The sequence below is a fragment of the Zootoca vivipara genome, chromosome 2 (assembly GCF_963506605.1).
Source record: "Zootoca vivipara chromosome 2, rZooViv1.1, whole genome shotgun sequence".
Lineage (NCBI taxonomy): Eukaryota > Metazoa > Chordata > Lepidosauria > Squamata > Lacertidae > Zootoca > Zootoca vivipara.
The window spans coordinates 12,901,477-12,919,629 of NC_083277.1; the positions used below are offsets into that span (position 1 = coordinate 12,901,477).

At 45.1% G+C, this 18,153-nt stretch overlaps 1 protein-coding gene across 2 annotated transcripts in view; it reads right to left on the reverse strand.

The window, feature by feature from the left end:
* PRRC2A (proline rich coiled-coil 2A) overlaps nt 1–18,150 on the reverse strand; it is a 37,624-nt gene extending 19,474 nt beyond the window's left edge. For both annotated transcript variants that reach the window (XM_035107166.2, XM_035107163.2), the window contains exons 1-4: nt 17,955–18,150; nt 1,552–1,720; nt 1,059–1,236; nt 848–947 (exon numbers count right to left, since the gene is read on the reverse strand). In XM_035107166.2, the coding sequence (XP_034963057.2) occupies nt 848–947; nt 1,059–1,236; nt 1,552–1,663 (390 nt within the window). In that variant the 5' untranslated portion in view covers nt 1,664–1,720; nt 17,955–18,150. The remainder of the gene's footprint in view (nt 1–847; nt 948–1,058; nt 1,237–1,551; nt 1,721–17,954) is intronic.
* Between the last annotated feature and the right edge of the window lie 3 nt (nt 18,151–18,153).

The window sequence follows — 18,153 nt, forward strand, 5'->3', positions numbered from 1 at the left end:
GCAGGACAAGGCAGACAGCAATCAGGGAAAGAAGCAGAGTTTCCCAACCCCTGGATTAATGAGCAGGCCTTGGACTCATGTGCAACCTTCTCCTCTTCTATTGTGCCCACAACCGAGGCTAGAAGCTTTAGTTATACACAGTTACCCACTATGCCCAAACCCAGACAAACTCTGGTTAGTCTTAGCAATGTTTTAGGGAAGGCAAGGCAACTTCAAACAGTCTTATGATTCTAGCTTGTTTTCATACGCCTCACTAAGCTTGAACACTCAACTGGAAGCTACCAAGTTCATGAAAGCTGTGCTGGAGGAGGAGAAGGAAGCACATGAGCCAGAGGCTTGGGCATGTAATGCTAATCCATAGCTTAACACAATGTCTGAGACAGTCACAGAGTGAGCAACAATAAAGTCCAACTTTCTGCAAAAGCTTTGATGCCAGAAAAAACAACAAAACAACAACAACAATGCAAAATCTGGACAGTCAGTTAGAACTATAGCGTATCCAGGCCAGAACCTGCAACTGTTTGCTCTGGAAGCAGGAGAAAGGCTGTCTCTAAGAGGAAAGTTGGGAGGTGCCTTTTAGCCAGTCCTGAAAGAGTCCTTCTGATAAGCTCCTGGTAGATGGAGGACTGCACCCATGCATGGACTGAATGGCAATTAAATAGGGAGAGAACTGGCGCTCCTGCTGGGGCCAAACAGAGGGGAGAAGGGACTGGAGCTAGGAAACCTTGGCTCTTTGTAGAAAAAGCATTAGGATCTGTTAGGCTGGAAGCTGATACAGACAACTGTCCAGAAGAGGAGAGCTTCTGATTGGGAGCCTGAAGCACCCCAGTTCTTGCCCTGGATTTACCTCGGGGGCTGTTGGGGGTCGTTTCGGTGGGTTTGAGGCAGACGTCTGTGAAGCCGGCGGCGACTGCGATTCCGGCGGCTGAGCTGGCGAGGCATCGGTACTGGAGACAAAAGGAAGGAAGACGCCCGTTGAAGGAAAGGTTGGTGGAGAATGTGCCTTCTTCCCCACCACCCGGAAAAGCAGTGCCTGTGCCCCTCTGGCTCCCTCTTACCTCTTTGGGTCTGGCTGTTCCTGCTTGCTTGCCCATCCTGTCCCGTCTTTCGGCACTAGTGAGACGTTGGGGTCATTGCCTTTGTTCTCCGCTTTTAAGCTTGGCAGGTTTGCAGGGGGTGGCATGCGCCGGGCAATGGCAACTTTACCGAGACTCTGCAAGCCATGGCGGGGAGTAACTGTAGGGGAAGGAGGAGGCAGGGTTAGGCACAGTCCTTGGGACCCTCTTGAAAGCTCCGCCCTCTCCCACCTCCCCCAGCAAAGCTTCCCTTACCGACCCCACGTACTGCTGCAACTACAAAGAGCTTTCATGCCAAGTCCCAAATTGGTAGTTTCAGATGAACTCAAGGAGGGAGCAGCTGCTCAGGGCGCTGCGAGTGCCATCAAGGGGGCATCAGAGACTAAGCACGTTCATCATGGCAACCGCCTCCTCCTTTGAGAATAGCACTCAGAAGCAAATACTTGCCCTCCCCACCAAACACAGGTCATTTTACCTGTGGGTTTCTGTGTTTCTAAGGATTTGCCCTTGTATGTATCAAACAGGTTGAGCGACGAATACTTTTTTCCATCCTTCCCCTTTGCTGTTTGCCCCAAACGATCTGACATTGCGCTGTAAGGTCATTGAGTACGATGGTTCCTCCTGGCTCCCTGCGAAACGTGCCACTGTTGGGAAGAGGTTTGGGGAGAATGAGAGGGCGGAAGCTCAATAGTCCCAACTCCATCCTTCCCCATCGATCGACAGCCACTTCTTTTAATAGCCAAGTGACAAGCTCTTTCCTGCACAGACCCTACACATTATCCAGAGCAAGCATGGAGAGAGGCACTTCTATTTCAGAGCAGTCCATTCAAGTGGAGTAGAGATATCTCCTATGGCTACAAAGAGGAGCTTCTAGGCTGGACAGAAAAGAGCATCCAGGCTGGACAGAGATCAACTGGGCAGGGTGACCACTCCTCCCCGATCTCTTTTGCACTGTTTTAGATTGGTAGCCTAAAGGCACAGAAAGATTTACTAGTGATCATTGTGAGTCACCTGGGAACCTTTTCCAGGTGAAAAGGAGAGTGGAAGTACTTTAAATAAATACTTCCCTGGGTCAAACATTCCATGAAGCCAGGAATGTCTTCAAGAGGGCAACATCCCACTTTCAACTGCAACACCTGACAGCAAACACAGGATGGGGCTCCATGTTCCCAAGTTTTACAGGAGCTCAGGTAACCCCTCCCCATTTACTTATTTTCAGGTATTTCAAAACTCCCTTTCAAGTCTAGAGTCTCCCGAAGACAACAGACAACAATTTACTACCCCACTTAAAAGGTTTTGTTTTTAAAAAGCCACAGCCCTGCCCTCCACATATCATGTTAAAACAACCAGTTCAAAATACACAGCTACAGAAAAATGTAATTTCAAACGTAACTAAGCCCAGAAAACCTAAGATAAAGACAATGAAAAACCACCAGCAGCATATACAATACCACCTTTGAGTTAAAAACCAGAGAAGAGATACATTTTCAGACATCTGTCTCTTGGGAGGGAATTCTTACAAGGTAGGAGCCACCACTGAGAAGGCCTTCCTCTCTCTAGCACAGGGTCCCCAAACTAAGGCCCGGGGGCCGGATGCGGCCCAATCACCTTCTAAATCCGGCCCCCGGGCGGTCCAGGAATCAGCATGTTTTTACATGAGTAGAATGTGTCTTTTTATTTAAAATGCATCTCTAAGTTATTTGTGGGGTATAGGAATTCATTCATATTTTTTTCCAAAATATAGTCCGGCCCCCCACAAGGTCTAAGGCAGTGTTTCTCAACCTTTTTTGGGCCAAGGCACACTTGTTCCATGAAAAAAATCACGAGGCACACCACCATTAAAAAAGTTAAAAAAATTAACTCTGTGCCGCCCTATATTGACTATATAATTATGACTGTAAGAAACACTTGCCAATTGCTGTGTTGGTTGCAATCTCCTGTAATAAGGCTTCACCAGCCGCTGATTTCTCTGCCAGCACAATCCTTTGCTTAGCAAGTTTCAGGTTGAGCTCATCCAGCCAGCTTCTTTAAGTTTGTCTAAATTTTGCCGCCGGCCGGCTTCCTTTCCGCCAGGCACGTGATGTGCCGCGGAACAGCGGTTGAGAAAACGCTGGTCTAAGGGACAGTGGACCCGGCCCACTGCTGAAAAGGTTTGCTGACCCCTGCTCTAGCACCTGCTAGCTTAAGTCACCCTGGGAGGCAGGCCAATGAGAAGGACCTTCAAAGCTTATTGAAGAACAGCTTGCTCCCTTCTCAAAATCACATTTAAAAGCTAAAGGAACTGTTGCTATCAACTTTGTTTAAATTCACCGAGCTATCCCCTTGGGTTCCAATTAAAAAGCCAAGTACTATTCAACCTCTTGAATACCGACGACACATATTTGCATAACATTGCTGGCGACAAACTAATCACAGTTGTTAAATCTATGTTTCATAACTGTTACGGTAACTAACTTCTTCTTTTTGCAATTGACCCAAGTCTCTTTCCATTACAGTTCACCTGGACAAATATATTTCGGTCATCCGAACAGCCAACCCCATCCATAAATAGGATTAGCAACATCTGTCAGGGATTGTTTAGGATTAAATGAGTCCCTTTCCACCCAACACATACAAACCCATGATTATTTAACAGGACTCTTACTTTCCCCCTTGAAGCTCCTACACAGCTAAGCAGAGGAACTAAAGAGACAGAGCTGCATGTTACAGCATTGTTAAGAGTGTCGCACACCTTCCCAAAGGTTCAGCATCACAAGGCAGGTTCCAGGCATGGAATTTATGTCGCTTATGACTCTAAACAGGGACGCGGGTGGCGCTGTGGGTTAAACCACAGAGCCTAGGGCTTGCCGATCAGGTCGGCGGTTCAAATCCCCGCGACGGGGTGAGCTCCCGTTGCTCGGTCCCAGCTCCTGCCAACCTAGCAGTTCGAAAGCACGTCAAAGTGCAAGTAGATAAAACAGTGGGAAGGTAAACAGCGTTTCCGAGTGCTGCTCTGATTCGCCAGAAGCGGCTTAGTCATGCTGGCCACATGACCCGGAAGCTGTACGCTGGCTCCCTCGGCCAGTAAAGCGAGATGAGCTCTGCAACCGCAGAGTCGTCCGCGACTGGACCTAACGGTCAGGGGTCCCTTTTACCTTTTAGGACTCTGAACAGGGGTCAGGAGAGAGAACAGTGATTCTATCCTATCACACTTTAGCCTACATAGAATATTTGTAATGTTGCCTCAGAAGTGAAATATTTCGCCTATGCTGTCTCAATGCCCTTATGTTCAGCTTGTGGGCTTCCTAAACACACCTGGTTGGTCACTGAGGCAAACAGGATGCTGGACTAGGGCTGTTCCTATGTTAATGAATGGAGAAACAGGCATTGATCCACTGCTTTTGTTAAGAGGGCCATGTACTGAGTTTAAAAAAACAAACCCAAAAGCCTAAAATTTTAAAAAATGCCATTTTCAGGGTTCTTTTTTTTTAAGCGGCAAACTTGAATCTTTTTAAAAATAACAATACACAGTGCTGTACTTTAAAAACTTATTTTCCCACATCCCCCAAATGGTAACAAATCATTTTAAGCAATACAAGATCAGTAGTTTTCAGTTGCTGGTGGCTTCTTTTAGGAACATGCCCTTAGTTTGCTCTTCGGAGTGAAGTTGAGAGGAATTGACAAATGAACTGCATGCAAGATCTCAGTGACGGGTGCAAGGTTGGGGGGCAAACGAGGACAGGAGCTTGTCTGGGACATTGAAAGGCTTCGACTTTCACCAGGAAGAAGGCAGCAATAAAACCAGTCCCACAACAACTCTTTATGGTGGAACACACACTTTGCAAGGACAACGGAAAAAGGGCAAGGAAGAAGTTGGGAGTAATGAAGCTGCCTGATTTAGTGTCAAACTGTTAATCCAGTTGGCCTAGTACACATACTGTGACCTGCAACAACCTTCCCAGCCTACCTAAGCTGAATCCAGTCTTAACAAGGAATCATAGAATGGAGAGTTCGACCAACGGCCTGCAATGCAGGAATCTCAACTAGATTATACATGGCAGATCACAGCTAACGAATCCCTGACACTCAGCCATCCAACCTCTGATTAAAAACCTCCAAGGAAGGAGAGTCTGCCACCTTCTGAGGGAGTCTGTTCCGCTGACAAGCAGTTTTTACTGTCAGAAAGTTCTTCCTGATGTGTAGTTGGAATCTCCTTGAAGCCACTGTTGGGATCCTACCCTCCAGAGCAGAATAAAACAAGCTTCTACCATCCTCCATGTGACAGCCCTTTAGATATTTGAAGATGGCTATCATATCTCCTCTCAGTCTCCTCTCTTCCAGGCTAAACACACCCAACACCCTCAATCGTTCCTCACAAGGTTCAGTTTCCAGACCTTTAATCATCTTGGTTGCCGTCCTCTGCACGTGCTCCAGCTTGTCAACATCCTTCTTAAAGTGTGGTACCCAGAACTGAACACAGTACTCCAGGTGTGGTTTGATCAAGGCAGAATAGAGCAGAAGCTGCCTTCTACAGTGGGCTTATCCACACTTACCTTTCCCCCGTTCTTTCCAGGCACAGGTCTGTGCTTAAAAACTCTATGTCTGAGCGCTGGGATTTACTGTTATTTTTTTGGCCCGGAGCATTCTACTGTACATAAAAACCTGTTCTTTAGTGCTCAATCAGAGCAAATGTAAATTTGGGTTTTCCATGGATTGCAGTTTGCTCCGATTGAGCTTTAAAGAGCAGGTTTTCGAGGGGGAAAACTCTGGTGGCGAAGTGCTCAGACCTAGAGCTTTAAAGTGCAGACCGTGCCTGAAATTTAAGTGTGGCTAAGTCCAGAGTCAAGCCATTATGGTTCTCCAGCCCTTCATTGTCTACTCTGCCTAACAGCAGGCAGCTCTATCACAGCCCTGAGATGATTTAACGGGAGATGCCAGGCTTGAGCAGGGGACCTTTGGCATGACAGGGAGGGCTGGGGAGACTGAGGGGAAGGAGAATTTGGGATGATACAGAAGCAAGGGCAAGTGAGAGAGGGAGCTGGTGCGAACACAGGGGTGGTGTGTGTGTGTGTGTGTGTGTATCCTTTCAGTTCTTTACAACAAATCAACAAGGTTTGAGATGAGTTGTTCCATTAAGCTGCAGCTCCATCTCCTTCGAAAGGCATCAGAAACAAACCACAGGAAGCCATGTTCTTTCAGCCTCTAATGTTTAAATCAGATTTCATAGTTTGCAAGGCCAGAATGTCTACCCTGACAACAGAACAAATAGCTGATCCAATCAAGGTAACCCCTCCAGAGATGACCAAGTTCTTCAATAAGTCCTTGATGGGAAAGATCCCCACATCCTTCATAAGCTGCACAATGACACCATTAGAAAACTATGTCCAAATTTAAATGATTGACTGTGGGGCGGGGGTAAGCAACTGCTAACCCACAAAGCCATTATTCTTCAGTTACTTGAGCTAATCCTGCATTTACAACGGAGTGTGGTCTGGCAGCCTTTTGGAACTGCATGTATTTTTGGCCCACTGCCCTTCCTTTTGCATGACATGCCATCATATGAGCGATGTCGTAGCTGCACCAAGTGGGTGGGGAAATATTCATGACGGATCTGTTCACCCTGAGCTGTTCAAACAAATGGAAATATTGTTGGCAACCAAGTGGCACAATTTACTGTATTGTGCATTGTTGCGTTTGTAGTTTATATGTGTGCGTTTTAGCTACAAAGTGCTGCCCTGATTTTGTGAAGAGAGGTGAAAGATACCTGTAATTGGTCAGTCAGATTTTTCTTGATTAGAGCAAAAGGCCATAACCAGTATAGTATACAGTAGTCAAAATATTATAAAGACACCAAAGGGAGGTGCCCCCTTGATCCACCTTGGCTCTGGCAGGTTTTGGTTTAGCTTACCTTAGGAACCTGTGGATTCCTGTTTCCCTCTGTAAGATCAGGTCAGCGGATGACATTCCAGACCCAATAAATTATGGCCTTTAGAAAGTAATTTGTGGCCTCTAGACTTTGGAATTACTGGTTGACTTCCCTAATTTTTTTTTATTTTTATCTCTCTTCACTGGTTGATACTGCTGTGGCCTTTTAAAAAATAACAATAGTGCTTTGAAACTGGGATGTTGTGCATTTCTAGATCTGTGCTACATGAATCTGCTATTAAATGCCTTGAGGAACACTTAAGGTCAGGATGGTGTGATTTTTTAAATATTTTATTTTTCAACCAAATTGAAAATACATAAAGCTAGCTGGCAACTACCAGCTGCTAGTTTGGGCTTTGCTTACCTTTGCAACTGAACTGCCTGTTAAAGGGAGAGCAAACAAAACCACTCCCAAATAAAAAGCATAATTAATCAACATGGAAGCAGCTGCAGTCAGCGGCTGTAAGTGTAAGGTAGCCTCTGCTTCGCGTTCTGCTAATTCCAAATTTGTGTAATATTTTCTAGTGTGGCATAGGTAACAGGAATCCCATCTATGAACCCTAACCGCCATGATGGCAGAAACACATTAAACAACATTTGCAGGGTCTGCAAGCAAATGCCACATGGGCTTCTGTACCTGGGATTTAAAGGTTCTTATTCCTCCTTCCTGATCTCTAGTTCCAAGCTGCATGAAGCTTTGGGGGCCAAAACAATAAAAAACCTCTCAACTTCTATATAAACAAGTTATTAGATGGCTTGGCAGTTTGAAAGCATCCACTTGGCAGGACTATTTTGCCTTACACAACCCCTAGTCCAGGCTCCCCCAAACTAAGGCCCGTGGGCCGGATGCAGCCCGCGAAGCTCATTTATGTGGCCCCCGCTTTTACCAGTGCGGCAGCCCACTTCTATGTCGCCGGGAGCATTGGAAATAGCTTGTGCGCAAGCGTAATTTCCAGCGCACTTCCGGGCCAGAGGTGACCCATGCGCACAAGCTATTTCTGGTATTTCGGCAACCCGGAAGTGTGCCAGAAATCGCGTGTGCGCACGCGTATGGGCGCGTGCTCCGGCCCGCAGCGCGATCGGTGCTGGCAGCATCGGCCCTCGGCGAGGTAAGTTTGGGGACCCCTGCCCTAGTCCTTTACTCCAAATTCCCCTACAACGTCTATACTACTTGCCATATTGTGGCTGCTACTATTGTAGGAATAACTGCTTTTCACAAGAACTCAAACATCCCAGTAAGTAAACCATGCAAACGAGCGGAAGTCACCAATTTAGAGAAAGAACAATGGCTAATGTTCCACCCCGCTCTTATAACCCCATCACACTGTAGTGTGACCGAGGAACACACTACAGGAAGAATTTCATTGGCTGGGCCACAGAACTCTCCATCCCTCCCCAACAGTGTTAGAAACTAGCCAGGAGTGGGTCTAGCTGTGGCCACGTGGAGATCTCTGGGTCTCCAGTAGGTAACTGAGGAAAGCAAAATGTTGCTTAGAGAAGGATCTGAAATATTTTCCTCGAAGCTTGAATTTGTTTTATTCTGGAATGTTTTGTTTGATGCTGAATGTGTTATAAAACCACTTTGAGATTTGTTCTTTAAATATAAAGCGACATAGAAATGAAATTAATAAAAAAAACCACACAAAAAAGGCACTTAGACACCCCATTATGGTGACTCTAACCTAGATTTAAGGTGCCGTTTTGGCAATTAGCTTATATACCTGAGTGATTTTATTTAGCTTACATATCAAACACACAGAACTGCATGTTTTGAGTGTCAAAAGGTAGGCAGGAAAACAAATGCGCCATTGCAAAGGTTGGCAAAGATTTAAAATGTTGTAAGAAGAGCATTTGCATCTTGAAATGTGAAGTCATGCAAGCTACGGTTAACTCAAAATACAGTTTGTGTTGGGAATAAATTAACTTTTTTTTAAACTCAGCATTTCAACACCACCCTTACCTTGGAATTTTGGTTTGGCTGAAGTTAAGATGGCCTTGCCGGTGACTAGTTACGTATTAGCAATCAAAATCAGGGCTCAATTCTGAAAAGTTACATTTGAAAAGATGCAAAATTGCAATTGTCACAGAGGAAAACACACGACCCTAATCTTAATGTCACACCGCTGCCCATTTAACTCCTTGAAAACCTGGAGTCATGAAACATGCTTTACTGTATTAGAGTTTTGCAAACTTCTAAATGCCCTCCTCCCCAAACCAGCAAAAAACCACCCCATTTTCCCTCAAAAATTAGAAAATGAATTATTTGCTTTACAAATGATGAATTTTCTTAAAGACTAGGTGTTTGTATATTTAGCCCCCCTCCCCCCTACAATTTCTAAAACTGTAACAGGAAGACTTTTATGCAAGCCCATGAACAGTATCAGATTACAGTGGTACCTCTAGTTGTGGACACAATCTGTTCCAGGGTGCTCTTTGCACACTGAAGTCTGTAACCAGAGGTGCTTCTGCGCATGTGCAATAGAGCGCTTCTGCGCATGCGCAAACCACGCAGAACCTGGAAGTAAACACCTCCGGGTTTGCTGTGTTCTTAGAAAAAACACAACATGAAGCATTCGCAAGAAGAGGTATCGACTGTAGTGCAATTCCTGTACACTGAGGACAAGCAAGTCCTGAGTTATACACTGAGATTACAACTCTCAAATGCAAGAGCAAGATGCACTTCTGCTCTTGGAGGCCACACCCTTTGTCACAAGAAAAGGAAGGAGGATTCAATGCCCTCTCTGTCTGTGGCCTTCCTCTTGTTGGTGAATCTTCTTGACTAGGCTCCAAAGAACTAGGAATGGGAGGAAGTACAGGGAAATATAACTTTGCTGGCATCCAATTCACGCTGCTCCGCATCTGTTGGATCCATGATCCAAAGTCAGAATTGTTAAGTGAGGATAGCATTGCTCCTGCATTTGCCTCGATTACAAAACAAGCAGCATACTTAGGACTCGCGTGTTGGAAAGGTATTTTCAAACACTGCAGGTATTTGACCAAGGAATGCTGTCCGGGATTCTGCCAAGCATACCTCTTCTGCAACATGGTGGCAAGGTCTTTACACAATCCAACTCCCTTGCTTCTTATCCACTTCAGATTCACCCAACTTCTGCAGCATGTGAAAGAAACTGGTCTATTTTTGGAAGTACTCACACCAAATCAAGAAATAAACTGACATGTGAAAAGGGGAGAAGTTTGTTTCAATCTGGGCAAACCTTCAGTTTCTAGAACTGCACGAGAAATATGATGACAAATATGAAACAACAGAAACTGATAGTGCTAGCTTAGAAAAAGAGAATGATTAAATTTCATGTTGTGTTCATCTGAGTTTTGTTTTGCCTTCCTACTATTCTTATTTCTGCTTGACACTGTGGAAGACTGGAGAAGACATAATTTTCAGATTATTTGTTTTACTATAATGTTGGTTGCTTCGGGGTTTTGTGTGTGTTATGCCTTCTCCTCCCAAATTGGCAAAACCAAAGAGATGCTGGGTTTCTTACTGAACAGCAGCTTACAGCTCCATTGATGACCAAAACTTAAAATAAATGTAATTTGTAATTACAGTGGTACCTTGGTTCTCGAATGGCTTGGCTCCCGAACAAATTGGCTCCCGAACACCGCGAACCAGGAAGTAAGTGTTCTGGTTTGCGAATGTTTTTTGGAAGCCGAACATCCGATGCGGCTTCCGATTTGAGAGCAGGAAGCTCCTGCAGCCAATTGAAAGCCGTGCCTTGGTTTTCGAACAGTTCCAGGAGTTGAACAGTCTCCCAGAACGGATTAAGTTTGACAACCAGGGTACCACTGTATTGTCAGAATGAACTACTTTTAACATACCACACATGATGCCAAACCAGGTTATACAAAATGCATTTTGTCTTCCACACCCAGCTGGCTTACTGTGTGGTCTCGTTCCTGGAGTAAAACGTGACTCTCACTGAGCATGCGAGTCAGGGATTTGATGTGTAGGGTGCAGGGGAGGAGCATGAGGTGATGGGAAGAAAACCAAGCCCTATGAGGAATGGTTAAGGGAGCTGGTTATGTTTAGCTCAGAAGAAGACTGAGAGGCGATGGAACAGGGTTGTTGCATGGGAGGATGGAGCAAGCTTTTCTGCTGCTCCAGAGGACCCAAACCAATGGATTCAAATTACAAGAAAGGAGATTCCAACTAAACATTAGGAAGAACCTTATGATGGTAAGAGCTGTTTGACAGTAGAACAGACTCCCACAGATGGTGGACTCTGCTTTGTTGGAGGTTTTTAAACATAGGTTGGGTGGCTTTTTCTCAGAGATTCTTTAGCTGCATGCAATTCCTGCATTGCAGAGGGTTGGAAGAATGACCCTTAGGGTCCCTATACGGTTCTTTCAATATGTATAGGGTACATAATAAAGAAGCATGACACTTTTTCAATTTGTCCAAAAAATTCCCAGTCCCTTCACCCCAAAAATCTTTTTTTCTATGGTTTCTACATTTATAGAAATTTTACAACTCTAAACATATCAGTGGCTATTTGCAACTAAGATCTGTCCCAGTCTAGTACTAGGCCTGAAACTGTTCTAACCTGAGATACCACTTAGCTAATGGGGCCTCCTGCTGCCGCCACTGTGTAATTTCTGTTCTCATCCTTAGGTAAAGTTCTTAACCCAAGGTACTACCTCCAGGTTAGCAGAGTCTGTAACCTGAAGTTTTTGAAACCCGAGGTACCACTGTAATCAGCTCTTTTGGTGAACCCCATTCATTTCCCTTGTTTATGAGAATAAGCTGAGTTGCGCACTTCCTCCTCCTATTACTGCACATGTGAGGGGAGAAGCTTCTAGGCCTCGTTGATGGCAAACCAACACCAAACTATGGTTTGGTGGAATGTCAAAATACAGCTTGCAAACAGAATTACACATGCAATGGCCAATCAAAGGCGCTTTCAAAGTAACCATCTAGGTCTAACTAGCTTTTCCTTCATACAGCAAACAACAGGGTTTGGACCAATTCAGTGTATTACAACCCAAGTAGACACATCAGCTGCTTTTATGGTCTATGAGGAGGTAACTCAGTTTCAGAAAGTTTTAAAAGCCTATCAAAAGCTTGGCATGTAGTCCATGAAGAACCAACTCAAGCTCTTTATCATAGAACTTTGTTGTTGTTTAGTCGTGTCCGACTCTTCGTGACCCCATGGACCAGAGCACGCCAGGCACTCCTGTCTTCCACCGCCTCCCGCAGTTTGGTCAGACTCATGTTGGTAGATTCGAGAACACTGTCCAACCATCTTGTCCTCTGTCGGCCCCTTCTCCTTGTGCCCTCAATCTTTCCCAACATCATAGAACTTAGGGGACATATAAGCATAGAATTGTAGAGTTGGAATTCACTGGTGCATTAACCTATGAGCCATCTGCTCTATTAACAATAAGCCTTAATGCTGCTGGGTTTTAATTGTGTTATCATCTTTTTGCCAATCACAGCAAGAAAAAGCTGTTGGCATGGGCACATTACAGCATGAAAGCTGTAATAGCTTATAGAAACCACAAACTGAAGGAACAAATATTTGAACTTCACAACCACATTTCTCAGAGAAAGAGCTAGCTCCCATGAATTTATGGGAAAACTCATGAAGATGTATTGTATGGTAATGCTACTCAAACACACCACCCAAACCATGTGGTATTACACTACACTTAAGGTAAGGGGACCCCTGACCATTAGGTCCAGTCGTGACCGACTCTGGGGTTGCGCGCTCATCTCGCATTATTGGCCGAGGGAGCCGGCGTATAGCTTCCAGGTCATGTGGCCAGCATGACAAAGCCGCTTCTGGCAAACCAGAGCAGCACATGGAAACGCCGTTTACCTTCCCGCTGTAGCGGTTCCTATTTATCTACTTGCATTTTGACGTGCTTTCGAACTGCTAGGTTGGCAGGAGCTGGGACCGAGCAACAGGAGCTCACCCCGGCATAGGGATTCGAACCGCCGACCTTCTGATCAGCAAGCCCTAGGCTCAGTGGTTTAACCACAGCGCCACCTGGGTCCCTACACTACACTTAAGGAGCTCCTAAAGTAAAGGTAAAGGTACCCGTGGCCATTAGGTCCAGTCGCGGACGACTCTGGGGTTGCGGCGCTCATCTCGCTCTATAAGCTGAGGGAGCCGGCGTTTGTCCGCACACAGCTTCCAGGTCATGTGGCCAGCATGACTAAGCCGTTTCTGGCGAACCAGAGCAGCGCACGGAAACGCCGTTTACCTTCCCACCGGAGCGGTACCTATTTATCTACTTGCACTTGACGTGCTTTCAAACTGCTAGGTGGGCAGGAGCTGGGACTGAACAATGGGAGCTCACCCCGTCGCAGGGATTCGAACCGCCGCCCTTCCGATCGGCAAGCCCTAGGCTCAGTGGTTTAGACCACAGTGCCACCCGTGTCCCTGTTAAGCACTCCCTACACCTACCCAATACTGCAGGGTACAAAGGGAAGGGCGAGTGGGTCCAACACACACTCAGCTTCCTGGACACTAGATACCAAAACTACCATCAAAAAGTGAATTCTGCACCTAATGGCACTGACGACCAATGTTTTACCTACACACATCAAAACCACCACCCCACCCCAAATATAACCAAAAAAATACTTTGTAGGACAGCAAACATTATCAAGTCAGTTTGCAAACGAAAATTAACACCAAGACTACTGATGGATTATATCTTTTGACTCATCATTTTTACAGAATGAGTAATATTTGCTATGATGTGCACCTCTTGCTTTTTATGTGTCAATCCTAAAAATGTAACTCAGCTACAGGAAAAGTGGAGGGGGAGTCTTTGACACATTGTGTTAATAGATATACTGAGGAATACATTTAAGATTCCAGTGGCGGTTAATCCATTATCAGGCACATGTCACAGTTAAAGCCTCCTAACATCTAAATCATAATTATACTTAATTACAAGCCCTATCTGTAAAGTGTCATCTTGAAAGAATAAAGGCTCGGAAGAGCACTGTACTATCATCAGACTACTGGGGGCACTATCAATAATGACTGCTATACTGGTCACCTATCATATTCATTTACAAACTGACCGTACTGAGAAATCTCCCCTTCCACAATTTAATGTTTTATTTAAAGATGACAAAGTGAATATCAAAGATGCTTCATAAAAAACCATCAAAATTTGGGTGTAAAACAAATTGAAAATTTTAATCAAACATCATGCAATGTTTAAAGTCAATTTATGCCAACCGATGCTGTAAAAAGATGTTCTGGCCATAATTCAATTATGTGTACACAGCCTGTCAGGCAATTAGCAACCACACTCCATCAAGAATTCAGGGAAGAGGGAGGCTCTAAAGGTAGCCCTCCTCCAGCTTCATCTGTCAAAACAGCTATTCAGCATTATTGTCCAATATCCAACCATAGTTGGATTAGGCTTGGGACCACTTGCACAGGACCCATATGCAGGTGCCTATTAGATGGATCAGGGCAATTGTGTTTGCAAATGACCTACATATATAAAAAACAAAATGTATGAATTTGTATGAGCATATTACCATATAAAGTATCCAATGCTGCACATCTATTAAGAACATTTGGACCACTTCACTTGCCTTATACTAAAAAGCAGAGGATTCCAACCATAGATAGGATAGGTTACTACTGTTCTGTTATCAGATTTAAGATAATCATGAATTGATGTTATTTTAGTAGGATTTTCTTTTAATGAATTGTTCTGCATTGCTTTTTGAAGAGACATTTAGTATAACACCACCGCCCTCTTTGTACTTTCACTACATAATGCATAGTTAAGATGTCCAATTCCCTCAGCACTGCACAACCAGGTATAATGGCACCTGATCAAAAACAAGCCAATAGCAGTTTTAAAAATAGCACACCCTACTAGTTGCAGCTGATTTATTTATTTAATTTAATTTATACAGTCTTTCTGGAATCTAGATTGCCAACCCCATTCTGCTAGGATTGCATCCCATCCTTCTGAGCATTGGCCATTCTTTTAATGTAAATACACACGTTTAAAACGAGTTTGTACATCCACACATTTAATAATTCAAGCGATTAAAACCCCAATTTAAGGATTTTTAAAACTGGCAGATGCGAGGAAAAAGGAATAAACACACTCCTCCCCACACGCACAAAAAAACCCCCCTCAAAGCCACCCAAAAACTGAATCAGCAACCATTAATTATTAATACAGTATATTCAATTTATCTGCAGAATCCCAAAGCTGCATTAGAGAGGAATAGCTTTCGAAAGTCCGAGAAGACACTCCTAGTTTGAAACCATGTTAACAAGAAAAAACACTATGTGCTCAATTAGCAAACATAAATCTGAAATTAGGAGTAATCACCAAGAAAAATAACAACCCCCCCTGATTCCATCACCAGAACAGGGAAGCGCCAGATGAGACAGTCCTCTTCTAACAACCATTTTATAAAAAGGGTGGTTCTGAATCAAGCAGGGAAACAAATAGGCATCACTTCAGCAACCTCTCCCTTGCATTTAGCACCCCAAAATGAACATGGAAAAACTGGGATCCAAGCCTATGGGAGAACAGACGGGGCGCGGGGGGAAGGACACACTCACTCTTCCTCACAACCAGCACCAGCAACCCTGTAAATCTGCATGAAAGGGCTTAATATTTAGGACACAGTCGAACAGCAAATTTGCTTGTCTTGAAATGCGAAACCTGGCAATTAGATTTCATTTCTAACTCTTTCCTCAGAATCGCCATGCTCTCTTTTTTGTGTGCACGGTAAACCTGGCAAGGACCCAGTTAACACTCATCAAAAAGCTGCCTTGGCTTTGGCTACCTATTTTTTTCTTTTTTGGGGGGGGGGTGTTGTACCTTTGAGTGGGAGGGGGGAAAGAGGACCCCCTTCTTGCTGCATAAACACACCCATTATTTTTAAAACCACCCCATTTTGAGACTTGTGGTTCTGAAATGAAAGGGAGCCATATTAGCTCACTTTTTTTGTCACCATACACCCTTGCAAATCACTATCACCCCACCCTCTTGCCACAATGCTGGGAAATCTGAACTCCACTTTTAAGATAAATTAATTCCGGCTGTTCTATTAAAAATACCAAAAAGGGAGGGGGGATATACACTACAAGAAGCCATTAATCTTTCCTAACCACACAAGCCATGGGGACTTCTTCTCCTCCAAATCCACTGTGTTTGAGCATGCTTGAAGAAACACAAGGCTTTAGATGAACAAGCCACTCTCCCTTTTCCCAAAGGCACACCCCTCATCTCAATACAGATAACATTTTCTATTTAAATAACACCCAACTACTGATATTGCCACTGTAGTCCTACCATGTCTAGATTTTCACCGACACCCCAAAACCATCATAAAAGCTGCCTGCTTAACAGGTTTTGTTTTTAAGTGCAGCTGCAATAAAATGGGTTTTATAACTCAAAGGTTTATCTCGCAATTAACATGGCTGTAACTTCACGACTACCTCAATATCACCCTTATTTAGGGTATCTTCTCAATCCCACGGGGTACTAGCGTAGGCAATGAAGACAATGATTTAGCTGCCCTCTTCAAATATTACTGCCGCTGCCTTAAACCATTTTTTTTTAAAAAAAGGCCACACCTCCTGTCCCCTACTCCACCCCTCCCTTCCGACATTTGGATTTTTCCTTGGGGGGGGGGGATCTTTTAATACATTACAGCAAACCTGAAGGCAGAGGTTGACTTAAATTAATGATATAGCTTATATACAACTGCAAACCTCAAGAGGCTTACAGTATCATGTTCTAAACACACACACACCAGTTTCTATCAAACCACATCTCCCTTTCCTCCCCAAAATATTTGGATGCCTCTAATACTTTAAAGAAATTCCTATATATTATATAATTGGATTTCAACCAACTTCACCTCCTCATTCCAATAGTGCCACACATCTCAAATGTTGATACTATACTGTAGGTATGCTGGGGTAGAAAAGTGTCCCCCCCAACCACCCAGTGGCAAAAAAAAATAAAAATCAAATCCCTCCTCCCCAAATAGCAGTTTTATAGAAATATGAAAGATAGAGGGCGAAATGCAAAAGGGATAAAGGAATGGCCGGATTCAGCCTTAAATTTCTGCTTTCTCTCTCTCTCTAACACACAAAAACCAGCCCTTTATCCCTTGAAATATCAATTTAGATTTCATCATAGGTTCTAATGGGGAAATCTTGTAGAGGCATGAGAAAAAATGTTGTGTGTGCTGTTGAGGAGGGAAAGCGGAAACGCCAATTACACTGGCACCCCAACACCCCCAAATACAGCCTCAATCTTTTAGACCACCCTAGAGATGGCTACTAGGTGATTATCTGGGCCTTATAATCCCACCCGCATTAAAAAAGCCCCACCTGCTCCAGAACCATCTTGGCCCTTTGTATTTCTACACCTCACTCACGGCCCTCTTCAAATTTAAAATAAATCGCCCCCCACCCCACAAAAAACACCAGGTGTGTCGTGTAATGGAGGGGGGGTCACAACTGAACTCCACCTGAAGCCTCAAACCCCCAAAGGCCTGTTAGCGCTCCCTCGCCAATGGCACCCCCAACCCGCAGGTCCATCGTGAGAACAGCCAAGCCCGGGTTGCGGGTGGGTCCAAGGCGAGGGTCTCTCTTCCTGAGAGCACCCTCTTCTCTCTCCCCTTTGTAGGCGGCTCTACCCCGGGGGAGGGCAGCCATTGGAAGCCCGGCTGCCCTCCAGTGGGGCAAATACCCGCCAGGAGCCACAAGGGCAGCGCTTTGGGAAGGGCACGGCTGGCCATGGGGAGCGGTGAGAGAGGCCCGAGGGGCAGATGGAAGCGGATTCAGCTTCGGGGAGAGCGGCCGAGGAGGATGAAGTAAGGGACAAGATGGCGGAGGCCTGAGCGCTCTACCGGCTCGAGCCGACCTATCCTCTTTCCTCGCACCAGCGCCGCCCTGCGAGCGCTCAAGCGGAGGGTTACCGGGGGCGAACCAGGCCGATACCCACCTCGTCTGATCGGGCTCGGTCCGCTCTATCCGGATACGAGCTTCCCGGGGGCGGAAGGGAATTCTAGGCGGAGGATGGAGGCGGATTACGCTGTCCCCCCTCCCCCTTGCTTTGTAATTTGTCCAAGGCCCGATGTGGCAGCCTCGGCGTCTAAGCACCGACTAAACGGCCATCCGGGTCCCAGGCCCCGGCGGCGGCG